The 26,522-nt window shown below is 40.2% G+C and overlaps 1 protein-coding gene across 1 annotated transcript in view; it reads right to left on the reverse strand.

The window, feature by feature from the left end:
- The window catches only part of si:ch211-241e1.3 (laminin subunit alpha-3), a 31,931-nt gene extending 6,059 nt beyond the window's left edge, over positions 1–25,872 (reverse strand). Inside the window, exons 1-29 of the mRNA XM_057334440.1 lie at positions 24,112–25,872; positions 17,429–17,547; positions 17,052–17,132; positions 16,855–16,949; positions 16,699–16,752; positions 16,456–16,607; positions 10,879–10,989; positions 10,601–10,712; positions 9,993–10,160; positions 9,716–9,909; positions 9,523–9,639; positions 7,598–7,752; positions 7,361–7,490; positions 5,602–5,701; positions 5,402–5,518; positions 4,794–4,964; positions 4,579–4,721; positions 3,895–4,083; positions 3,643–3,794; positions 3,402–3,564; positions 2,972–3,099; positions 2,624–2,780; positions 2,426–2,536; positions 2,202–2,344; positions 2,006–2,123; positions 1,771–1,911; positions 1,066–1,196; positions 682–813; positions 460–559 (exon numbers count right to left, since the gene is read on the reverse strand). Coding sequence (XP_057190423.1) covers positions 475–559; positions 682–813; positions 1,066–1,196; positions 1,771–1,911; positions 2,006–2,123; positions 2,202–2,344; positions 2,426–2,536; positions 2,624–2,780; positions 2,972–3,099; positions 3,402–3,564; positions 3,643–3,794; positions 3,895–4,083; positions 4,579–4,721; positions 4,794–4,964; positions 5,402–5,518; positions 5,602–5,701; positions 7,361–7,490; positions 7,598–7,752; positions 9,523–9,639; positions 9,716–9,909; positions 9,993–10,160; positions 10,601–10,712; positions 10,879–10,989; positions 16,456–16,607; positions 16,699–16,752; positions 16,855–16,949; positions 17,052–17,132; positions 17,429–17,547; positions 24,112–24,306 — 3,864 coding nt within the window. The 5' untranslated portion in view covers positions 24,307–25,872 and the 3' untranslated portion in view covers positions 460–474. The remainder of the gene's footprint in view (positions 1–459; positions 560–681; positions 814–1,065; positions 1,197–1,770; positions 1,912–2,005; positions 2,124–2,201; positions 2,345–2,425; positions 2,537–2,623; positions 2,781–2,971; positions 3,100–3,401; positions 3,565–3,642; positions 3,795–3,894; positions 4,084–4,578; positions 4,722–4,793; positions 4,965–5,401; positions 5,519–5,601; positions 5,702–7,360; positions 7,491–7,597; positions 7,753–9,522; positions 9,640–9,715; positions 9,910–9,992; positions 10,161–10,600; positions 10,713–10,878; positions 10,990–16,455; positions 16,608–16,698; positions 16,753–16,854; positions 16,950–17,051; positions 17,133–17,428; positions 17,548–24,111) is intronic.
- Between the last annotated feature and the right edge of the window lie 650 nt (positions 25,873–26,522).

Genomic DNA, 26,522 nt, shown 5'->3' on the forward strand with positions numbered 1-26,522 from the left:
CGCTCCGCTAGAGATTGTGACGTGGCTCAGTGCTGTGGCGTCTTACATAGGAACCCCATTCTGTCGGTTCGACACAACGTCGAGAGACCGACAGAAAGGGAACGTCTAGGTTACGGATGTAACCTCGGTTCCCTGATGGAGGGAACGAGACATTGTGTCCCTCATGCCACAACACTGGCCGCCCACCCCAGCGGTCGGGGGAGGATGCTTAAGGCTCCTCAGACCAAAGGTGAATGAATGAGCACGCCAGCTTCCCTCTTATAGTCCGGCATGCAAATTTCATTCGCCAATTTTCATTGGCCTTTTCTAAATACTCAGAAGATGATAGGTTCTCAAGACAAACCCCATTCTGTCGGTTCGACACAACGTCTCGTTCCCTCCATCAGGTAACCAAGGTTACATCCGTAACCAAGATGTTTTTATTAGCCAACAATATCATGAACGTGACAGCGTACTAACCGTCAGTGAAATGTTTTATCTGGCACTGCATGAGCTCATGTGAACGTGTCCTGTAGCCATGTATGAACTCAGATCCTCTGCTCTGAATAAAGCCTCTGGTCTGCACACACACACACACACACACACACACACACACACACACACACACACACACACACACATGCCGTCAGAAAGAGAACAGACTTTCCCCCATCAATCATTTCTTCTCAAAGTGATACTGACCTCCTCAGATAGACGTTTGAGATGCATCCGCTGAAAGTGTCTTTGCCCAAAACTATGTTAGAAGAATAAACTTCAGATGAAGATTCTGTCAGTTTCTGTCCAACATCATCTTCATCCACTCGAAGTTCAACACTAAAACAAAAGTCAACATCAATATAAGCAAGGCTTCTCTACCACATATGAATATAATAAGAGAGAGCGAGAGCGCCTGCACTGCACATATCTGTAATGATTTTACTGTTTCTGTTGTGTTATATACGATTGCTCAAGGACAGTTTCTTACACTTTGCATAGTTGTCTTGACTACATCGCTAAAGCATAGAGCCCAGAATGTGGTCGTAACAGTCTTATTTAATGATATCAAAACAAAGCGTTTGCTCTTACCGTTGACCCTGTCTGACCACAGAGAGATAATGCCATGTACCATTCTGATACTGTTGAGTAGATTTCCAGATGTTGCCTTGTAATTTTAGCAGCACATGTCCTCTCTCCATGGAAAGCTCAATGTTATCATTCTATCAGAGACATCACAAATGACATCAGAGATTTATTGACATACTCTCCATTGGTTGCAGACAATGAGAAATCAAGCAAGAACATGAAAATCAGGTGTTAATATTTTACCCCAAGATCTTTCTCAGAGAACAAAATAATTACATTTGACACGGATTGTTGTACTGTTCAGGCTCCTAATGCATGGTGTGAATCTTTTATAATAGTTGGGTGTATGTCTCAACAAGGATCATCCAAACATCACGTCACGTTTGGACAGAGGTCAAAAATGCAGAAAATGACCAGATTCATGTGTCAGATCAAACAAGAGACTTATGAATGACATCATCACAAAAAAAAACATAAAAACACTGATCGCTCACTGATCACTCAAGCAATACCAGAGAGTATCAAGAATCCAGTGAATGTCAAGTTTTGACATTGGGTTATTTTGAATTATTCAGTTCTTATTGTGTATGTAAACAAATGTTATGTGAAACGGCTAATTCAAGCAAATACTAAATGAAACCCATACTAATGGATGAATAGATGGACAGTTCTGATAGAGGTTTGTGTATGCGTGAAAGAGAGACGTACATCTTTTCTATTCTGCAGTAAGATGCCGTCTGGTTTTGTACTCTTGAAGCCGAGTGAAAGGTTCACATCTCCCTGCAGGCTGTAGTCCTGGTGATCTTTCTGTAACACGCCGCCCACGCTGAATTCAGCATTTCTGACCACCTGAAAACCAAAAAGAAACGCGAAACACATCAGCCATTACACGTCCGTGTGAGCGATGAGAATACACCACGATGCGTGTCGTGTGTTGCATTACCAGTAGCTCCGGAGAGCAGCCTCGGCCGATGCCCACCTCTTCTTTGATATATGGACTGATACCACCAGCACTGATGATGTTCACGCAGCCTTTCAGAGGTGGCACGGTAATGTTGTATCTACAAAGAAATCATTCACAATCACTGCATCGTTTTGGAAATCAGACGTCTGCTCACTACAGGCAAGAAGATACGGACCTCTGCCGCAAGTTGCTGGGTATACCGCCGACGTAGTAATGTTGGAACTTTTTAGGAGTGAACTCTGTCGATTTGGTCTCAGTTTGACCTATTATGACTTTAATGTCTTTGGAAAAGGTGATCATGACTTTGACATCTTTTTCCTGAAAAGCAGAGAATAAATTCAGTTTTACTGCCAACACTGAACATGAAAGAAGAATAGAAGAGCACGAGATGTTCCTCACGGGATTAAGGCTTATTTTCTTCTCACTTCTGACGGGCTCGAAAATCTTGTCTTTTTCTTGACCGCGCATGACAAGATAGCCACTCTCCAGAGAGATACTGTAGAAGAAGTCCTGAAACAATACGAATGAAACTCATCAACAATTCATTTGACTACATGCAATGAGACAAATGACATGAACTGGAAAGTAAATTCTCACGTCATTCTCATCTCCTAAATATAGCAGAAGTGCATCCTCAGATCGAGTTTGCATTTTCTGGATGATGCCCATGTAGTTTGGGAACTTCTCCAGCATAACTTTGGCGTAACCGGAGCCTTCAAAGTAATTGGACTGTGAGCTTGTTACTGGGATATGTCTGAGCAAACAGAATGAGAAAAAAAGCTCACGTGATCATATTGCGCAGTCTGATGTCACAGTGTTCTAGATTGATGATAAATACAATCATTTACAGTTGAATATGAGTGACGTTGTATGATGGCGAAAATAATAATAACATGTAGTGATGTTGACCATAGTTATTCTTACATCAGCATGACGTGCACTTACCTCTTGCAAGGGCTTTCTAAGTTAATATTGACCGCATTCTTAAAGTTGTACAGGCTGATGAATTTCTCATTGAAGGTGGAAAACTCGATGCAGCCCTTATATTTGCCATAGTTGAGTGACGTGGGGGGCTGCAAAAGCATTGTAACACAAAGGTCATCATCTCCCTTGCGAAAATTTACCATGGTTTTACTACAGTTAAACCCCCAAAAAACATGGTTACTGTAGTAAAACAATGGTTATCACAAAATAACCATGGTTGTAAAAACCATGGTAAACGATGGTAGTAAAACCATGGTTTTGCCCTTAGTAATCAATGCACCAAAAAAAACAGGGTTACTACACATGTACCAAAAAAAAAACCATGGTTAATTTTCGTAAGGGCTGCACTGATATCATACATGTGCGTTTCAAGTGAAAGAAAGTTGAGAACCTTGAAGTCATCCGGATACCCTCCCACATAAAACACCACATTGCTGGCGCTGAGATCCAGCAGGTTACGGCTCAGCTCGCCCATATTCTCTTGTGTCTGCGGAGGCTTTGGATTGCTGGATGTGAACTGTTGCGTGTGAATGATCTCAGCATCTTGATAAATTCTACGTGAAACAGATGCATTTCACAGAGCAGAAAGCGAAAGAAATGTTGGTTTCATTCTGATCATTTGATAATCATACCTGTGAATGGCAATTTTGTCAAAGAAAGCCGGTTCATAAGGAGACTCTGTGATGTTGGATGATGTCTTCAGGTCATATTCCTCTCCATTCAGCTTATAAATTAAATGAAGGAAATTATTCCGAAGGGCCATGCCAATGTAGTCTCCTGAGGCCTGTAAGACAATTGAGTGAGCTCATATAAGAAATTTCAGAAGTCAAAAATAAAATTACATAAGTTTTTGAAATGCTCTATAAAGAAACCATCTGACTCACGTTTTTACTTCCGATGTAGAAGACGAACAGATTGCCTGCGGGGCTTTGGCGCCGGCGTCTGCGGTTGGTGGGTTTGTTGGGTCTCTGGAGAGACAGAGTAAGAGCGGTGTACGCTCGCAGGTCATCTATGTCTGTGGGGGGGCGCAGCTCCACGTGTCCATTCCCACTGAACTTCATGGGCACAACGATCTGCAACACATAAGATAATGACAAACCAATTGTGGCAATAACCAACAAAACATTTTATGGGACAAAATTATTGATTTTTCTTTTATGCAAAAAATGAATTTGGATATTAAAGGTGCAGTGAACCTGACGTTTTTATTGTTGTATACTATTGGCTGAAGTCTACTTATGACGTTCGTGTGATTTTTCATGGAAACACTCTCATGAATATCTGATATCCATGAATCGTGAACAGAACAGAAGAAGAGAAATGTACCCCTGATATACAACTGCTGGTTGTATTCATCATTACATTATTTTTTGACTCATTATTGTCATCATATTCAGTCATCTTGGCTGGTTTTTATAGTTTTCATCAGCAGCAATTTAGCTGTAAGAAAATGTGCTGGAAGTTGCAGGTTGTAGCTTTGGCATTGCAACGATTTTACCTGAAATGTATGGCATCATTGAAACGTGGATGTGGGTGAATATTTCTGACAGTATGAGAACATGTCTTACTCTGTTAGCGGCTTCACGCGCTTCTTCGATCAGCTCCTTTATCTTGTTAATGTTCTCAGACACATTGTTTGCTGAGCTGAGCTGTGAATTCAGCTCCTGGATTTTATCCAGCAGGGACGGGATGGAGCCGCTCAGGTTCTTCACTGTCAGACAGAACGTTTGTGTGTTAGGATCACTATAGAAATAAACACATAGAGGTGACACGCAACACTCACCGTTCTTGTCAACGTCTTGGAGAACATTGTCAACATTAGAAACCGTGGGACTAATGGAGATCTTTTTAACTTCAGCTTTGATGTTATTCAGTTGCTCCACCGTGTCGCTTGTGCTGCGATTGGCGGCCGTTGCAGTTTTCTTGGCTGCGTCAATGATTAAATCAATGTAATCTGTAATGAGACAAAAGTTACTGTCTGTCATACAAACAGCTTACAGGACTCAAACATCTTCTTCAAAGCTTCTTCATGTTTACATTCGTGCTTTTGATTTAAAAGACATTTACGGTGGATTTGCAATATTCATTTTTTGTTGACTGTATTTGTGTGCGTCCTGCTCAGATGATTTAACATTGAACTGGTTATTTATAACACTGAGGTCATTCATTCATTCACTCCCTCACTCAGTGTTGTACGCTTTGCTCTGTCTCTCACAACACATTGTCATCTTTGTTTGTATTTGGGATGAATTAATATGAGCTTAAACATTTTCATATACGTCGCTTGAAAGCGGTATCATTTCTGACCATCATGACTCCAGGACTGTGAAACATGTGGATTTACAGTATGAATATAAAGCGTATCAGTGCTCATGTATCATGAGACCAGACCTGGCTTGATTTCATTTAGACCGTCCTGAACAGATTTCAGATCCTCCTCCAGCACTTTCTTTTTCTTCTCTGTGTCTTGCAGACGTTTGGTTTGGTTACTCAAGTCTTTGCTCGCTCCTAATAACATGAAATAACACTTTACTGAAAACAAAAGCGATGTATGTGGATTGACGGTTATAGTGTGTGTTTGCAAGCCTCACCTTTAAGATCTCTGGCTGCACTTTTGGCATTTTTCAGCAGGTTATTGCCATTGTCTTTCAGATGCTTTGCCCTCTGGAGGAGGTCTTCTTGACTCACATCCTGCAGCAACAACAAGTATGTAAATCAACAATGGACACTTTAGGTCATATGTTCTGGTTTTATACACTCTGGCTTCTGGAGGTAGTGCGATGTTCTCATCAACCCTTCTTCTGGAGGAGTGCAGTCGTTGGCTGCAGTTTGGTTTTTCTTTGGTCTTAGGGCAAACTCCCACTAAGCCGTAGGTACAGTCCCTACAGTCGTGCAGGCCTGCACCCACACTGTACTTTACACTTTCATCATTGTGATGCGACAGCTCTGAAGTAAATAAATAGAGCGCTCTCTCTCAATACAATATAGTCCATCGTCACACAGCTGCAGGTAATTGTGCTGCGCGTATCAGAAGCGCTGTGTCCCAATTCACATACTATCCATCCTAAATAGTATTTGAAATAGAATTAGTATGTCCCAGCATGAGCATACTGTTTTTTACATGCTAAAATTGACAGTATATAGTTTCCATCATAAAGAGTAACTTCTATTAGTGCATACGTGGTATACATAGGTGAATTGGGACGCAACAAGGGTTATTTACAATAACAGCTGAAGTTAAGAATGCTCACATAATTCACCTCACACATTCAGTTCTACGCTCACACTATCCCTTCTGTACTCGAGCCCAGCTGAACCCTGCCAGAGCCCACCTCTTCAATCAGATGCGATGAGCGTGAGTACACCCTACACGCTGACTGATGTTTATCACACCTATCCTTTACATTGTGTAAATGTATAGCACCTGATGATTGAAGCCATTTATTGTGCACGTGATTTAGTAGTAATGTCATTGAGGTCCTTGTTTAGATGCTCTTTGAGTACTGGATAGCAAAATTATCAAAGCAGGTAGCGTCTGTGAAAGAAATTCTAATAAACCAGAGCTTCCCAGACTTCAAAGGTGTAAAACATGCCAAAAGCACGAAGGCACCCATATTTCTTGTCCAAGTAGTAAAAAACACAGCTTAAACACGTACATATCATGATTCATATATCTTTAGATTTCTTTGTAAGAATTTTATGTGAATTGTGTGCACTACCATACAATTTGCAAATCATATTTTGGTGAAGGATGCATACTGTTTACATATGACAGCAAAATGTGTAACTCGTTTTTTAATTGAACATTTTTAATTTGTGATTTATTTCATGCCCACAGTTTGGGAAGTGCTGATGTAAACGAAACTAACTTCAAATCCTGTTTGGCCACGAACACACTGCTAATAAATTCAGTTGTCACGTCAATCCTGTTCTGTACACACACACTTGACAACCACATTTTACTACAGAATTAACTGCATTTACCAAAATTCCACGCAGTGTGTAAAGAACCAAATGACGTATTTTAACGTGCATCAGAGATGTGTCCTCGTCTGTATGTGAGGTGCAAGAAAATAGCAGTGATTATTTTGACACGGGCTAGCCGCTCTCACCAGCCCTTGGCTGAAGTGGCAGTGTTGCCAGGTCTTAATAGAAAAACAACAAATAAAGACAAGCCAAAAATAAACTATGGTTACCAGTATGTCAATCATCACAACCTGAATGATCATTTAGTGGATTCCCTCTCGCATTTAAATGCAGTTGTCACTCCAGAAACGTTGCAGTGTGTACGAGACCTGATGTGAAGTGTTTGACTTTTATCTGTAGGATAATGTGATGGAGCCATCTTACATTGAGAGCTCTCTTGGCAGCATCTCGGGCTTTCGCTGCCGCCTCCTGTGCAGCGTTCACAGCATCTGTGATGTTTTTATACGCTTCAATCCCTGAGAGAGCCGAGAGTCCGCTCACGTTCTGTACAGCTCTGCCAATGACACAGACACACAAGAAATGGAAAAGACATGAAAACACAAGTGGACAGAAGAGGAACACCGGTTCCAGAAAAGGAGCTTGTGTGATGCAATATTTTACTCTTGGAGACGTTTGGCCAGTTTCTGCAGGTTTTCTGCATGTTCTTCTGCTTGCTTCACAATCTTCTCTTGAGCTTCAGCTTGAGACATCTCCTGGACTTTGTTCTTCAGGTCAGTCTTAGCGCTGTTAAGCTGTGTCGCGAGCTCTTGATGCTCCTGTGGGAATATTAGAAACGCTGTTAAACACATCCCATCTGCCCTACACACAGCTGCTTTATCACTGGAACAGCACTGAAATGACTGATAGGATAAGCCATAGGAATGAAAGACGTCTAAACATGAATAATAAGAAGGACATTATTTTTCACTTAAATGTTACAGTGGTGAATATGAGGTGAATCTAGTGAATACATTTCAGCACACAAACAACAACAGTTTTTCACTAGAATGTTCAAATGATGTTAGGCTGCATCTTCTCAACAATTGTGTCGAGGCATAAAAACAACGGCAAAAACAAATGTACATGTAGTATAATCATGGGTGTCAGGAGTACAAAAATGTGGGTTTGTCTTGCCCCAGAAAAAAAGTAGAGTGTAAAAACGATGCCACTTTACCAGCATTTTCAGTGGTGTAGTGAGAAAGATGCCTGACAAGTAATTGTGAGTTTTGCCACAACTCGCTCTCCAACATTTTATTTTACATTTCACATCACATATCAGATCATAACAAAACTATTTGAAAAATGGCTAACAGGTGTTTAATAATAAAGTGTATAGTAAGGTTAGGGGGAGTACGGAGGTCTTTGATGTCCCAATTACTTGGCATCCATTTAATCATTTTAAAGGCAGGGTATCAATCCTTTCCAGAAACAATGAGACCTTGGCTGCTCCAAAGTCTCTTCACATCCTGATAGCATTTGCTTAGTAAAGTGGTCTAAATATATTTTATAATTATATATCGTCTGTGGAAGGAGTGGGACAAAAAAAATGTTTGCCCAATCATTATATTCGGTCCGAACGCAATGATTGGTTGTGTGTACATTTTCAGTCAACGTATTTTGCATCCCACTGCGCACCCTGTTCACACAGACATCATACGTCATCAGCTAGGTCACATGCACTGTGCAGACACAGCGGGAGAATGGCAGGTAAACAGCTGGAACCTAACTTTCCCCTTGAACAACAAGTGGCACTTGCAAGGACCCACAAAAAGAAAGACCACCCTGAAAACCGCCACAACTAAAAACGTCTAATCAGCAAAGAGGTGAAAGCAGAATTCCGTTGGGGAATGATTTACAAAACAACATAACAAAGTTACGAGCAAACTTTACACACTGACATGTTATGCTACACAACCAAAAAGGGAACGCATCTAATCACCATTTTAAAGCTGTTGTTTACGTTCGTTATTGTGGTAACGCTATTCAATTTGTACTGTAATGTGTTCTCAATGGTGAAAAAGACATGATTTATTGGAAATGAATTGCTTCTGTTCTGTGCACGTTCATGTGTTTTGGAGCGATTCACAGGGAGGGAGGGATCGTATAGAAGGATCGTATGATTTGACTACTAGCAGGCTAACGTTAACATTTTTCAAAAAGCCCACTGGCTTTAATAAATATAATCCTTTACACTCCATTATTATTGAATAATGTACAACATTACTTTGTTTCCCTTGGAGTTGAATTTATATGGACTCTGAATGAGATTTGAGGAAGCAGCAGTGTGGAAGTCAAGGCTGTAGCTAAACGCGGAGTAGAGTTTCATTAATTAGGCATTTTTCAGGTGGAAGGAATTTCCACGGTGCTTTGAAAAGTGAACAACATATGTGCTAAATTAGAGACGGGAAAAGTGAGTGGGTCCTGTCCCGACCACATACAATGGTTCTGACGCCTATATGTGTATAATTAAACAAAACACATTTTTACCACTACAGTAATGGTAATTTTACCTTTCTGTTGTTTGTATGTCAAGCTGTAGGATTTACCGTTTTACTGTTATTGAAGGTTTTCAAAAGGTCTTCTGTGTTTTTCAGCTGATTCACTGCCAAAGTCATCTGATCCCGAACAACATCCCGCTCGCTCTTTAACTCCTTCAGTCGTTCCTTCACAAAAGAATGCTCTTTTACACTCTTTAACGAACACTTCATGAGCATCAGCTGCAAGGTTTTGCTTTCTTACCAGGACGTCTTTAAGGTGTTCAGCATTGACATCATTCTGATCGCTGGCGTTCTCCACAATGTCAACAGCCCGTTTCAATGAATCTTCTAACTCTTTCACTTTGGTCTCATAGCTGTTCAGGAAACTCTCAACACGCTCAGACGTGTCTTTATTGTCATCACACTGCTTCATGATGTTATTCACTTGCTCCAAAACTGCAGTAAATCGGCAAAAGTTAAAGTGACGGTGTGAAAGAGAAACAGACATTACATCAGATCATAAGCAGATCATAATTTACATTGATTTGCATGATCTTGCTCTTTCTTGATGGCATCTGTCAGAGGCTTTAGGTTTCTCTTCTCCATTTCTTTGACCATGCGCTCAGACTCCTGCAGAAGTTTCACGAGATCCGATGAGGGCAGAGTTGATCCGGCGCTGTTCGCATCTGTCAGCTGTTTCAGTAGATCTAACGGAAAAAACACGAACGCAGAATGTATCGCAGCTGGCTGATGCCCACAATACCAGAATCCATTCACACACAACACATGCATACATACAACTTTCTGTAGGTTATTCACTTTATGTAGTCAATATGACCAGTACATGTCCATCTGTGCCATTGCCCATGATGTTTCAAGTGTTTGTTTCATTGTCAGTGTGACTTCTGAGTATCTGATCCGTACTGTACGTGAGAGCACTTTGTGCATTCACTCAGCTTGTGTTCACTGATGAAACATTGTGTTTCATCAACTGAAGCTCTTTGAGCTGCTCGAAACATACATCAGTGTGTTGCTCGACACACACACCATATTTACGCCTTTACACTTCAGCAGTAACACATGAGTACTGCCATGAAATAACATAATATATAAATGCTAAAATAAATGAGTAATACTGTATTTTTACCTTGTATTTTCCTCTGGAGGTTTTGTGTTTCTGTGTCCAGATCTTTTGCTCTTTGATGGCTGTTTTCAATATTGGCAAGAGCTTTCTGAGATTCTTCTGACCGTTTCCTTGCCTGAAGAAATAAAGGCTTGATGAATGGGTTAATGAAGAACAAAAACCAGTCATTGAGAAAGTGCATAAGAAAAAAACGGTCTGCTTACCTTACCTCGATTCACAAGGCTAAAATGACAAGAATGATTTGGTGGGAACTGTAAGTTAAGATAAGTGTTTTGCAGTACCTGTTCCTTTAGATGCTCCAGATCATCAGTCAGAAGAACGAGGTCTCGCTCCAGCTGATTTATCTCCAGCTTCTGGTTATTGACTGTGGAGCTGAATGTATTCACACGATTCTGAAGAAACACAACGTTAACTTAGTAAAGCAGTCACTTTTTTTCTTCCAGTTGTTCTGTGAAATCTTTCTCTCAACAATATTTACTTAGCGAATGTCCTCAGAGAGCAGCAGTATCATAACATTTATTCTCACAAAATATATATAAAAACATTCACAAAAGAGAAAACCTCACAGATAAACATCATACTGACTGCCACATGTAAGATTTATGACATGATATACGAAAAGAAGTTTTCATATGCACTGTTAGAGTTTGTCTGTCATGATTCTGCCTCCCTATGTCATGTAATTCTTGATCTTGTGGCAGAGTCATGACAAAGCCTTAGGTTTTATGTGGAGAGAATCATATTATTGTCTATCATAACATAATATGCGTTCTCTCCAGTGTCACATCATTGGCCCCGCCCCTCTCATTTTCTGTGTTGTTTCCCGGCCGTGTTTGATTACCCTCACCTGCCCTGTGTTATTATCCCTCGTTTGTATTCCCCTTTATATAGTCCTCATGTTTCATTGTCCTGTGCTCGTTCATTGTCTTTGGTCGCTTCATTGTTTGGATGTGTGCTCGTTTGCCTGCTACCTTGTTCCTGTGATTTAGTAAGTCAGTTAGTCTCGTAGCCTCGTCTTCTTGTTGTTGTCTTAGTCAGTCTAGTGAGTGTTATTGTTCTTTGTTAAACATTACTTTAATGTATTATGTTTTCCCCATCATGGGATTTTGTTTTGTGTTTAATAAATCTTGTTTTGTGTTAACCCCCCCGCTGCCTGCAATTGGGTTCTTCCACCTGTTCCACGACAGAATGAACGAGCCAAAGCTGAACCCAGCAGGCAGCCCCATGGACAGACTCTCAACCAGCTGGTGGCCGTGTACCGGCAATCCGGTATGGTGGGAGGCATTAGCCGGTGCAGCTGGTGTCCAGTCCGGTTCAGCCGACGTCCAGTCCGGTGCAGCCGGCATCCCAGCCGGTGATCCAGCCGGCGTCCAGTCCAGTGTCCAGTATCGTGCCCAGCCCGGTGCAGCCGTCGCCCAGTCCTGCTTCCCAGCCGGTGCAGCAGCCGGCATCCCAGCCGGTGCAGCAACCGCGTCCCAGCCGGTGCAGCAGCCGGCCTTCCAGCCGGCATCAAGCCCTATCCAGCCGGCGTCAAGCCCTGTCCAGCCGGCCTTCCAGCCGGCGTCAAGCCCTGTCCAGCCGGCGTCAAGCCCTGTCCAGCCTGCCTTCCAGCTGGTGTCAAGCCCTGTCCAGCCGGCCTTCCAGCCGGCGCCCATCCTTGTCCCGCCGACGTTCAAGTCGGCGGTCCCCCCTAGGACTTCCTCCCCTAAGTCCCCCAGAACTCCGCGCCCTCAGGCGCACTCGAGGACTAGGACTGTTCCCCCCATAAGCCCTTGTCTGTCCCCACCCCCCTCCCATGTTTATTATTTTTATTATCCCACCCCAACCCGTTTCTGATTTTTGAATGTTTGCCCCTGATCTTGTTTTCCATGTTTATTCTTGTCACTGTCTCAGTCTACCCTGTCTCGTTAGTCTACCCCTTGGTGAACACCTGGGAGTGTTCATTAAAGGGGGGACTTCTGTCATGATTCTGCCTCCCTATGTCATGTAATTCTTGATCTTGTGGCAGAGTCATGACAAAGCCTTAGGTTTTATGTGGCGAGAATCATATTATTGTCTATCATAGCATAATATGCGTTCTCTCCAGTGTTGCGTCATTGGCCCCGCCCCTCTCATTTCCTGTGTTGTTTCCCGGCCGTGTTTGATTACCCTCACCTGCCCTGTGTTATTATCCCTCATTTGTATTCCCCTTTATATAGTCCTCATGTTTCATTGTCCTGTGCTCGTTTATTGTCTTTGGTCGCTTCATTGTTTGGATGTGTGCTCGTTTACCTGCTACCTTGTTCCTGTGATTTAGTAAGTCAGTTAGTCTTGTAGCCTCGTCTTCTTGTTGTTTTCTTAGTCAGTCTAGTGAGTGTTATTGTTCTTTGTTAAACATTAGTTTAATGTATTATGTTTTCCCCATCGTGGGTTTTTGTTTTGTTGTTTAATAAATCTTGTTTTGTGTTAACCCCCCGCTGCCTGCAATTGGGTTCTTCCACCTGTTCCACGACATCCGTCTACAGTAGATCAGACCGGCCTCATTCAGAGATATTGTCTGTGTTGTCTGTTGCCATTAGTTCCTCCTCAGTAGTTCCTCTTGTCTCATTAGTAGTGTTGTAGTACTCGAGACCGGTCTTAAGACCAAAACCATCAAAAAATGTTTTTTTCTCGGTCACGACTGTCTTTAGTCTCGGTCTCAGACTTCAATCATTGACTTGATTTATTTTATTACAGTTGAGATGAATGGGGGATGGTCCTAAATGAAATCAAAATGAATACTAAGGTCCACAATGTCCAAGATGAGAAGGCAAAAAAGGACTTGTATGAAATCTTGTTGACCTGACAAGATCTGAAAACATGATATTGATTTGATATAATCATTCAATAAACAATGATAATGTACTTGTCAGTTAAAAGTGCGTACTCATCAGTGCATTTCTGAGCAACACACAGCTATTTTGCTACTGAATAGATAACAAACGCTTATAACGCATGATTCTGTGATTATGACTTTTTAGTGTTAAGGGGATTTTTAGTGGTCTTGACTTGGTCTCAGCCCCTGAAAGTCTTGGTCTCGGTTTAGGTGGTCTCGACTACAACACTACTCATCTCTTTTGTTCTCATTTGTATATATACTGTAGCTCTGTGTAGTTCAGTTCCTTTGTCTGACCTCATGTTTGCTTGTGTGTTCATCTGTGAGTTCTGTTTTCTTGTTTCTTCCGATACACACAAAAATAGTTGTCAAAATGATTTACACGGATCTGCACAAATAAGTGAAATCGCTGTATTGCACAAGCCAGGCCAGTGGATGGCGACACAATGGCCCTCATTTATCAAACGGACGTAGAAACCAGCGTACATCCGAGCTTAAAAATCCGCTTATGACAACGCTCACGTGTGATTCATTAAGCTTTCGCATGCAGCCAATTCCGTCGTACGAATGATCATACTTTGATAAATGAGGCTGAAATCGATCGTAATTTACACGTCACTCCCCTATAAATTCAGGGTGTAGGCACCTCGCCCCTAGATTTTGCGACATGGAGAAACGTAATCTGGCCAAAAAGAGGAACTTTTCCGATTTAGAATTGAAACTTTCACCTTGAAAAGCGGAATCAAAGGAAGTAAAAGACAGTTTGGAAAGACATCACTGCTGCGGTCAACAGCGTTGGTGTAGTGAACCGAACTCCAGCTCAGGTTTGTATTTGTTATTGGATATTTATGTTTTATAAATATCACCGCAAATTATTATTCTTTCACAATTCTTTATACACTGAAAGTATTGTTGTTTTAAATTACTTTGGTTGTATTGTGCATTTAAACAAAATTATAATCTGACTTCAGTCTTGAAGAGCTTTGTTTGAGTTAGCCTACATTAATGTGTTAATGTAAAAACCAATGTAGAAATCAATTACTGGTCATTTTTGGGGAGCAATTATAGTATAATGTTTATATGTAAATGTTTTTACAATAATCTTCATTTAGGTGAAGAAAAAATTGTCTGTGGCGGAGGACACAGATATGTTTTTAAAGAGGATAAGGGTTTAAAATCTAATGCTGCTAATTTTGCATTTCAGGCTGCTTAAATCAAGCACACACAGTTTTATGTTTGCTTCAATTCTTTTTCTCTCTTTCAGATCTGTCGGAGGCAAGAACCAGCAGTGTTCAGCCCCCTAAAACCTGCCTGGAGCCTGCTACACAAAGCCAGGCAACCTCCTTGACCCAGTGGGCGTCTTTCACAAACACCCAAGCACAAATAAAAATACATTAAAGCATGTATGTTGTCTGTTTTCATTAGAATGTGTATTTGTCAAACAAAGAAGCTTTCACCTTGCAAATACATTAGATACTTACCCATTGCTTAATTATAATTATATATAGGCCTAATTACATTGATTATTGTAGTTTTTCATGTTTTACTTTTAATTGTGTATTTTAATTGTCATAAATTATCTTAGAAGTAGGCTAGCCTAAAATATCATCCGTTTTTTACACCAAAGCACCCGTTAACCTTGTAATTTCTTGTAATTTCAAACAATTAAATGTTCATATAATTAAGCTAGAAAAGAAAATAGGCCTGCTTTATAAATCGCTTTGGAATCTATTTTTACATTTGATACACTAAACGAAAAAATGTAATATTTTTATTTGTCATTATTAATTTTCAGTTATCAAAAGGGTAAAGCGTACACTGACCTTCACCTTATCTCACAACTTGCATACACGAGCCGAGACCTGTCGTGAGATTTGATCTTCGTAACCACTCACGTCCATATTGATAAAAAGGCCAAGTTTTGCGTGGAAGCAAACGTACGCACAGTTTTCTGGCTTTCGATCGTTTGATAAATGAGGGCCAATGTGCCTGCGCACATACACATACCTAGTTTTAAGCCAAAAGTGCTTTTAATATCGTTTGTCGGCGTGTATGTGTGTTTAAAGTTTGTGTGTGTACAGTATATAAAGTGTCTCCGCTGGTCGTTGTGGAGTGTAAAACATTGGCGTCATCCTCAAAAACGTGCACTTTTCTAACTGTTTTCAAAAGTTTGCATTTGCAGTGCAGTTTTTGTTTTTAATTCGTTAAAAATGAACTTTAACAGGGCTTTAACAGCCCTAAAGTCTCTGACGGTGTGAACGGGGTGTTAGTTTGGTTACAACTAAACCTGCTGTGTAAAAAAAGTTTTCAAGCCTAGTAAAAAAGTTGCTAGGAGTGGCTGACATGTTCACAATGGATTAGATTTGGTGACTTATACTGTACATACTCAACTCAAAAAGAAGAAAAATCTACTTTCATGCTACGGAAACATTTTTGTCTAGTATCTCCATGAAAACAAATCAAATTTCACATTCACAGGAGAGAAAAGATCGGTATAGCTATGTAGAAGATCCGTGTCACATTTAAGCCCACGTCAGGTGTTGTACCCCACTCAGCCATAATGGTGATTCATGTAAGGGCTTCGTTCTGAGATTCATATTTTTGAATGAATGACAATAATTCATGTGTCTATTCAGTCGTTATGGAAACAACAGTAAATACATTTGTCTCGCTGTCCCCGACAGAGAAACTCAGTATCAGAATTTGAGGAATCCACATCGTACAACTACCTCATTGTTATACGAAGTGTCGAAATGTCATCAACTGATTGTGACTGAAACCGCAGCAAACCCGTGAGGGTGAGAGAAAGAACAAATGCAGACACACTATACGTCAACAGTTGACATGTTTAGAGATGACTCACACAACGCGTTCATACAAGAACCATTCAGTCTTCTGCCATGGTTTTACCGCTTTGTTTTGATGTTTTACTTGAAGTGAGATTACGTGGTCCATAGCATCATGTTTGTGTGTTTTTAGCTTAGGAGACTGAGAGGAGGAATACCGTTGTGACAGCAAGAGCGTCCTTAAGCTTCTGCAGATATTCCTGAGCTGAAGGTCTGAGAGAATCCAGATCCAGCCGTTCTTTCATTCTTCTCAGATCAATGTCGAGCTTTTCTAGATCATTCAGCAACGTCTGTGCACAGCTGTCACACTCTTAAACAACCACAACAAAACACACAGCGATGTCACCACATAACAGGAGGAAAACAAAACGAAACTCTATCATGTCAGTAATATTTTGTACCTTCACATTGTTCATCTGTGTTAGTGTCTCGGAGCTCTAGAAAATCCCTGCACACTATGAAAGAAGTTGACATATCAGTGCAACATCCATCACATCAGAGATAATCAGGATAAAGACTTCATTAACAGACAAAACATCAGAAGACGAGATTCAGACCTCCAGTGAGAGAATCACAAGAGTTTCCAGGACAGTTGCACGGATGACAGCGACCACCAGGGACCCACGGATCGCCGTAAAACCCCGGCGCACACCTGAAAATAAACAACACGCATGCACTGTCATGACACGACATCACTCGATCGTGAAGTGATCATGAGATGACAGATGGACGGTCAGAATAACACATGACTCACCGCTCACATCTCTCCCCCGTGTAACCTGCTTTACACAAACACTGCAATCTGCCATCGCTTTCACTGCAGCCCACTGCAAAACTACACACACACACACACGCACACACACACACACACACACGCACAAGTCTTATCACACGTGAACAGCACATGCAGACGTCACCAGTTGGAATAGAAACTCTTTCAAATGTCTTCTCCCACAGTAAGTAAACAGGTAAAGGAGGAGGAGGACATTATGTAAGATCATGTAAACAACACTTGTCCAGTTGGTGTTTTTTCGAGGCGGTTGTTTGTGTATAGTGTTAAAACCCAGTGGCCCAGTCTTGTTCATATTTCAAGAAATGGTTTGGAGTGTGGCGTGATTGAGTGACACTTACTTGTTGGCTTGAGTACTGAGAGGACATGGACAAACTCTGCATGCTCTCTGAGCAGCATCACCGTAGTATCCGTCTTTACAGCGCTCACACTGATCTCCTGCTGTATTATACTGACAGTCCTGCTCAACACAACAACACAATTTCTCTCTTAGTCTTAGAAAGTGTTCCATCTGTCAAGTGTGTAACACATTTCAAAGCAATACTGTCCACAGTACACTTCAGAAAGATTTATAGCAATAAACATGGAATATACTTCAGGAAAGTGAAATGTGAACCTCATCAGTGCTTATATTTATTATCATTACACACAGTGATTCGCACTCAGAAAGAAGTATTATATGAATTACTTTTATTCCATACTGAAGGAGACACTGAAGAAGGCATTAGCCGAAACGTTTGTGTTATCTTGCCTCCCATTATCTTGCCTCCCATCATGGAATAAAAGGAATTCATATAATACTTCGTTCTGAGTGCGAATCACTGTGTATAAGGAATATGTTTCGAAGATTAACGCACCACTATTACCAAGGAAATACAAGAGCGCAGTGCAAGTTACCAAGAATATATATTTATTATCATGTCATAATAATAAACAGCATCTGCTTTACTGTGTGAGGACCGCAGTGTGATGTCAATATTTTTCTCCTATGAATTTCTAAATATACCACAGCTTTTAATTGCATGCTGTTTATTCAGCCCCCCCCAAAAAAAAAAACATATTCTAATCATTACATTACGTAGACAAGCTAAGGGAAAGTGTGAGTTAACTTCTGGTCTTTATTTATCACTTCACGGAACAAAATCTGGAAAATGCACTTATGTGGTGTAGAAGAGGCTTCTAGAACTATTTCTTACGTACACACATTTCTTAAAAAGGTTTACATTTGATGTCGTTGTCATCAGTTCAGTCTTTCTATTTTGAAACTGATGTGAAAAATGTCTTTGTTCAACCTTTTGCTCAAAATATTAGGAAAATGATCTCTGCTCTCATTGAAAACAAACAATTACAAACACAACATGGTTAAAAAAACCTCTCTGTCAAATATTTGTGTGCCACAATTTTTGATATCTCTATAAATTAATTTGAGCGTTGACATCAGGTGACTATGAAATTGTTCAAGCATGACATTGTGTTTCACATGGGTATAAATATGAGCCAAGACATAGTCCAAACTCGCTTAGTCATTCATCACAATGGTTAATAACAAAGAACACAGCTGTTACGTGTGAAAAAAGGTTGTTGAGCTTCACAAAATGGGAAGTGGCTATAAAAAACAGCAAAAACACAGGAAATTCCCACACTCTTACAAAAAAGGTGCTTCAAACGGTTCTTTGACGAAGAACCATTTGGTTCCATAAAGAACCATTATCATCTGAAGAACCTTTCTGTTTCACAAAAGGTTCTTTGTGGTGAAAAAGATGATAAAAGGTAAGAAAGACATGGTTCTTTAAAGAACCTTTGACTGAATGGTTCTTCTGTGGCATCGCTGTGAAGAACCCTTTAAGCACTTTTATTTTTAAGAGTGCATTTCCCCCATCAGGGCAAGCGATAGGAAATTCCAGTTTTCTGGATCAGCCTGGAAGAGAACATGTGTCTTGTCAGGAGGATGGTTTGATTGGCCAAATATCTTGAGTTGGGTCTCGGGGTCCGTAATTCTCCAAAAACTACAATCTGAGGTCGCTGACATCATCACTAAAAACCTTCTACTCTCCTCCAGAAACAAACTCAAGCGTCTTCATTTTGTCAGACACTACTGGAACTTCAAATGGGATCGGTTTCTATGGTCAGATGAAATCAAAATAGAACTTTTTTTATTTGGACCTATAATAATGTCAACGGTAGAACAACTCTTTACCGGACAAATTCTACTGCTGCTGCTACCTGATTACTCTGTAAGTCCTGTGTTGGGGTCGGTGCACACAGCCCTGCCCATCCCATGCCTGCGGAAGAGTGCCACATGGTTTCCAAACAACGTTTTTGCATTGGGCGTTTCATCAACTTAGTAAACTAATTCACGTGTATTGCGCTGGAAGCTTTACAGCAACATTATTTAAGACACTGGTAAGAGACAGTTGAGCTTATCAACCACATGGGGGAGACGCGAGCAAAAGTTCTATAGTGTTGATTTATAAGATGCATGACATCATGAACAAATATAAACAGATATTAAATGAACACCTGATTGATTGCTTGCGTGTGTGTGTGTGTGTTTTGTGTTTGAGTGTTTGAGTTTGGTTGAGTGAGTGTGTGTGTAAACCTGAAAACCTGTGGGGGAAACTGAAGAGGAGAATCCACCAGTGTGGACCTTGAAATCTGAAGGATCTGGAGAGCTTTTGTATGGAGGAATGGTCTCAGATCCCTTTCCATATCATCATCAGCCCTTATAGGAGAAGACTCAGAGCTGTTGTCTTGGTAAAGGGAGGCAGCACAAAGTATTGACTACAAATGTGCCAATAATTGTGGCGCACATGTATTTTTACAAAGATGTTTTTTTATAAAACTGTTTTGTGTTTGCAATTGTTTGTTTTCGATGAGAGCAGTTTTTTTATATTATGAGCAAAAGATTCAAAGGTTAAACAATACAAGCATTTTTTCACAGCCTTCTTAGCTCATCGTTACCAAGGGTGGCAGTATTAGTGGATGGCACTGTAGATTATTTAAGTTAAGTTCAAGTGAAAGGAATTTAGTGCTCACATATGGCTTCATCTGTTATTCACCGGATCTACTGTGGATGGTGATCCGTTTTGCATCTGTTCCTCATACAAATATCCCAAGTGTAACAAGGTCAAACGATCGATTTATACATTTTGAAAAACGATCGCTTTGAATGCTGTGTTTTATATTATTTCATGAATTTGCATTAACATGTAATCAAATACATCGCATGATAACAAAGCGTATTTGGCGTGATGTCCGAGGGGAGGGTTCCGAGCTCGGAAAATTTAGCCCAAACCCAGAGTCTCCCCAAAAAGGCAGAATAATTATCGGACAGCAGCCAGAAGACCCCACCCACCCCATAATAAAGTTAAGCGCAAGTTGATGGAAAGGCATTTCTATACTTAATAGATTGACACATACAGTACATCGGGCAGATATATATGGTAAGGAATATAGCACACATACATCTGGCAGACATCTATTTGATGTCTCTGTTTACATCTGCAAGACATTGTTTGATCATCTGCAATCGAGTCCGTGTCCGAGGTGTTTGCAGTCAGATGTTATATAGACATCTAGAAGATGTCTGTAAGATGTATATGATATAGAATAGATGTAAAACTGCTCTTTCTAAGATGATTAGCAGATGTTTTTAGACAGCAGATGTTTTCCAGATCTTTCGCAGACATCTTACAGTTGTACCTGTTTTATCTGGGTGACTGGGGGGCTCTCGCAGCAACAGGTAAGCTCCGCCAGCGATTAAGTGGGAGCGACCGCGTAGGCTATAGAGTAAGGATGGAAATGAATAAAAGGTACTGCAGCTTGACTGGGAGCTAGAGGTGAAAGCTTGCGGCATTGGACTGGGCAGCCCCCCCAAAAAACAGACAAACGGGAGAGCTCTTGTGTAAACCGGCGTTAGTCCTATGTTTTGTATGGAGGTAGCAAAATCTGACAGGGTAGCACAAATCGTCAGAACACCGGCCGCCCGGGGATCCGAGGTGCAGCCCAGGCTTGCTAGGGGTCTACAGCGGCAGCGAGGCACAGAGAGAGGAGTCGGCACTACACAGGACACAGCTTTTTGACTCGGCGGATATTGCTTGCTTGAACAAAAAAGGTCGAGGCTGGAGAAGAAGGGTTAGTATGCTGAAGTGACATATATTCAATTTAGCTTTAAAAAGCCTGGACAAAAAGCGGACGTGTTTGTGCTAACAATTTTACTTTCCATTTCTCTACAGCAGGGATGTCTGGATAGGCCATGTATCGCTTAGCAGGTAACACTTTACAATAAGGTTGTATTAGTTAACATGAGTAAATGCATTAACTAACGTGAACTAACATTTAGCAATCAAAAGTTTTTCAGCATTTATGATTCCTTGTTAATGTTAGTTAATATCATTATAATACAATATGGGGCAGTAGTGGCCTAATGGTTAGAGAATCATACATGTAACACAAAGGTTGCAGGTTCGAGTCTCAGTATCAGCAGGGATTGTAGGTGGGGGGAGTGAATGACCAGCGCTCTCCTCCACCTTCAATACCACGACTGAGGTGAGACCCTTGGGCAAGTCACCGAACCCCCAACTGCACCACAGCAAATAATGGCTTCCCACTGCTCCGGGTGTGTGTGTTCAGTACTCACTACTGTGTGTGTGTGTGTGTGTGTGTGTGTGTGTGTGTGCACTTGGATAGGTGAAACGCACAGCACAAATTCCGAGTACCATACTTGGCCACACGTCATGTCACTTTATTCATGTTAGTTCATGGTGCATTAACGGTAATAGTGTTTGTATTAATAAATGCTGAACTAATATTCATAAATGATGTACACATATTTTTCATTGAGTTCATATTAAAGCATTAACTCATTTTCTACAAATACAACCTTATTGTAAAGTGTTACCTGCTAAGCTTACACTTGATCAATCTGTTTTATAAAACGGTCAGTTCTGGTCCTTGATTCTGATTGGCTGAGCGGAGTTCTAAGCCGTTATAAAATACCTCATTATAAAACGGTCAGTTCTGGTCCTTGATTCTGATTGGCTGAGCGGAGTTCTAAGCCGTTATAAAATACCTCAATATATAACGGCTGACCGCACCACATAGCCTAAATATCATTTTATTTACTTTATTTTATGAAACCTTGCTAAGCATATGGAATAACCGTTTTATAAAAGCAATAATCCCCGCGAAGCAGTGGGTTACAGTGCATTTTATAACAGCTACGGGGTTTTAATGACTCCGCTTCGCGTCGTGCCACAACGCCCTTAGCTGTTATAAAATGCACTGTAACCCACTGCTTCTTGGGGCTTATTGCTTTATTATGTCTCTGTTAAAGTCTAAAAAAGACGGATGCCCATAACTGGATAAGGTTATGCTTGATTTGACTGGCTACAATAGAAGTTGCTTGTTGGTCTCATTTGTAGTCGTGATGCAGCCAATTGCACTTTCACTAGTTAAAGAGAGAACTACAACACAACAGAATCAAACAGGAGCATTTCAGTGAGCATTAGAGGTAGCTTTACATGGGCGTAGGAAAATTAAGACCTGTTCAAAATGATTTAAGACCTAGAAGACAATACTGCAGTGAATTTAAGACTTTTAAAGGCCTAAAAATTTGATTTTGAAACGTAAGTGTGATACTCACAAAATAAGTGTTTTGTTGAGATTATTACTTTTTGTTTCCTTTCTTTCTATTGCAATTATATTTTATTTTATTCTGATTTATAGAATTGAATACTAATGAGAGATTACAAAGAAGCACATAATGACATGCTGTTTCATAAAAGGGACACAGGGTGGCAGCACCCACCAGCAGCGTCACTCTGGGACCCTTAGCAATGCGCAGAGCAAGGTGAGCTCATAATCCGAATGAATGGAGAATGAGCAACAGTTGTCCTGCGACGCTGATTTCTTTGTAATATTTCCAGGTTAGTTACACACCTTTTATGTAACTACAGATGTTTATAAAATAATATTAATCCCTGGTGATGTGTGGTCTGTAAAATAAAAGTATGTCAAGTGTGTAAACGGTTAAATCTGACGGTACGTAGTTGAGAAAATGGCGGCCGACGTCCGCATCAATTGATATCTTTTGTTTGTTTCCTGTGGCTCCCGGGCATTTGTGGGTTATTACTGTGTGTGGAAAGCAGCTGTGTGTGTGGTACAATGTTCAAAGGGTAGTAAGTTAATGCTAATGTACCGAGTAAGACCAGTTACGGCCGCAGCCTTGTTTTACGGCGCACATGTTAATATTAGACAATGATATAGTTTCAGTTCATAGGACTGGGCGCCAAGTTATGAGGCAGACATGTTTATTATTGAAGTTTGTGTTCACATAGTGTAAATGTAATACAGTTTAACTGCAAATGAGATTTATTCTGTCGTATAAAGTGAACACTTATAAAATGTACAGTTATTACAAAAATACTCTTTTGATGAGAGTACAAAGATGACATGTGTTTAAAGGGAGAAGTGCAGACATGATTGAAGATAGACAGAAAATGTGAGTTAAAGGGAAAATGTTTGTTTTTGGTTTCATACAAATTTTGATAAGTTAATGTTTGGAAAATATGTGAGGAGACATTTATGTAAAAACAGACCTTTGAAGAATATATGGCTTCATGTTATCCAAATGTGGATATAACCTGTGCTTCAATGCAAAGCAGACAAAAGAACAGAAAATAATTCATAATTGCAGATACAAAGCTGAAAATAAAGATAATCCGAATGAATGGAGAATGAACAACTGTTGTCCTGCGTCGCTGATTTCTTGGTAATATTTCCAATATTTCCAGGACACTCCTATCAGAAGATTATCTACATATATCTGCCAGCGGAGACCTAGCCAGGACCCGCTACATAAGATTTTTTCAAACATTTTTAGACCCCATGGAAAAAAGCACTATATATAGATAAACTTGAATTGAATTTCATTTTCATTTCCTACACATTTTAAACAAATATAAATAACTGTTGATGACTTTTTCTTTCATATTTACAGAGCAAAACTCCAGAAATCTCTTACCCGTCTCTGATGGACTGATGGATACTGAATCTGCTGAGACTCATGATGGTTTGATGGATTTATTCCCGGATAAAGAATCTTCTGAGGCTGCTGTGCATGATGCTGATGTGAGAATCTGGGCCCTCCAGACACCATTCCCATCAGCAGCGTCCCGAAGACAAGAGCCCCTAACACGGCTGTGTTTAATCCTGACATTACCTTCTGTTCAACCTGTAGGAAATAACCTGGAGGACTCGAGAGCCAGTCTTCTTAAAGGAAGAGGAAACGCCCCAGACAAACACTCAGACATGAATCAGTGGATGAAGCGGACACGAGTCATGTTTAGGCTTGATCTGTACACTGTATTCAACATGACTGACGTCCATGCCAACCATCAATCATTACCACAGGCACATAAACAAAACCTAGAAAGAGAAACACTTAGGAACACACACTTTTTTTTCAACTCAACAGTTTTCTTAAAAACAATAAATATTCACTTGAGAAGATTTTACGTAATGTCTAACCATTCTTAAAACAAGACAAGGCTTTTTTTTGCAGTGTAAACACTTCATTTCGGCTAAACCTGAGCAGCATTTGTAAGAATTGAAGGAAATCAGTGAGTGTAGCTTACACATCATTCCGACTTTCCACAAACACTGAAACACAATGATTATGACAAGGGTGTGCCGCCTCACACGCACGCACATACAGAGTGTGACTGACACACCCAGTGTGAAGGAGTCAGCACATGAGATATCATGACCTGTGGCTACACACTTCACATCACTGACTGTCAGGCAAACAAAAACTGTTTAGGGTGTGGAGAGAGTTTGAAAAACACTGTTTATTCCAACTGATTTTTCAAATGAAATGAAAGCTTATTTATCTTTGATTACGTAACTCTCTTTTAAAGAATGTTTACAGTTTTTATCCGTTCATTATCTATATTACTTATCCTTATTGGGGTTTGTGGGGAGTCTGTCCCAGATGTCTAGGATCTAGTTTTTTTTTACAATATACAAATAGTTTTAGTAGTTTGAGATGTATTTTCAGATGGCAGACCCTGTTATATATTTTCAGCCATCATACAGTTTGTTGTATATTTCTTATCTTTTTCTTTATGACTGTTATTGTGAACTTAAATTGACCAGGATGTTAAAAAGAAAATGATGAAGTATAAGCTTATCAAATGTTCTCCTTTATTCAGTGAGAATGTTTTCCTCTGCTAACATTGTCTACATGGGTGTGGTTGGGCATGTCTGTGCAATGGATCATGCTTTGATCTCCTATCCGTCCGCTTCCAGTTTCTCTCTTCAGCTGAAAACAAAGATTTTTTATGAAAATATGACATCTCTCTTACAGAAAATAACAGGATGCAAAATATCAGTCAGACAAGTTTAATTCAAAGTAGCTGTAAAAAAAAGGAAAGTATACATGCATACATGTGTAAACACCTGGGGCTCCTGGGGTGAAGGATAAATGAGAGGCAGATTCATTCATTCCAGATCTCTGGGAGTCTTGGATTGAATAAATATAGTTTGTTACGCCATGATTGTTGTTACACTATTGAGGACACAGGGATCCGTTTTAGAACCCATCAATTCGGGCTGAGAAATGGCACTTTTGCCACATTCGGCCTGACTATGGTCCTCAACTGCTGCCATCATTTTGGGTGAGATATCTGGGTGAGACTCGGGCCATTTAAGGTTGAGTGTTGGGGTGGACAGATCAGAGACTTGGGCACAGGTAGGGTAAATAGACTTTTTCAGAATGGGTTACCTTTTAACAATGCAGCAAATTTGTTTTACTTTGTAATAAAATTATTTGGCAAGTGGCACTTAATCTCAAATGTTTTTTACTTTAGTGAGAAAAATAAATAGAAGACAATCTATAGAAGAAATAAAAAATAAAAAGATCCCGATTACCTAACATTTAAATTCACAAGTAATGTAATGTTAGCTGACTGAAGACTTGCTTTGGATAGTTCTAGCTTGTATATAGTATTACTAATTCTAAACATGAGAGCTATTTTTTTCCCATATTAGCAAGCATCAATATTATATTAAACATCCAGATTTAAATTCATATTTGCAAAAGACAAATAATAAAGCTGGGTTTTTATGAACATAACTACCATAATCAATATTCAAGATTGTACATTCCCAACCGTAAAGAAAGTTAAAAGAAGTTACCATGTTTTCAAATATTTTTTTATTTTCATTTTTTTCAACAATATTTCATAATTGTTTAGTTTTCCTGTTATTAAGATTTTTTTTTTTTACCAAGGATGAAAGCTATAGAGACTGGTTTTAAGTAGTGTGATGGAAATATAAGATCAGAAAATTCCCCTAATAAACAGGAGAGGGGAGAATGGTATTGTACAGGACCTCTGTGCCATATTGAATGTGGGTAAGTATCTGCGTAACGGA

Source organism: Triplophysa rosa, linkage group LG5, assembly GCF_024868665.1.
Source record: "Triplophysa rosa linkage group LG5, Trosa_1v2, whole genome shotgun sequence".
NCBI classification, from domain to species: domain Eukaryota; kingdom Metazoa; phylum Chordata; class Actinopteri; order Cypriniformes; family Nemacheilidae; genus Triplophysa; species Triplophysa rosa.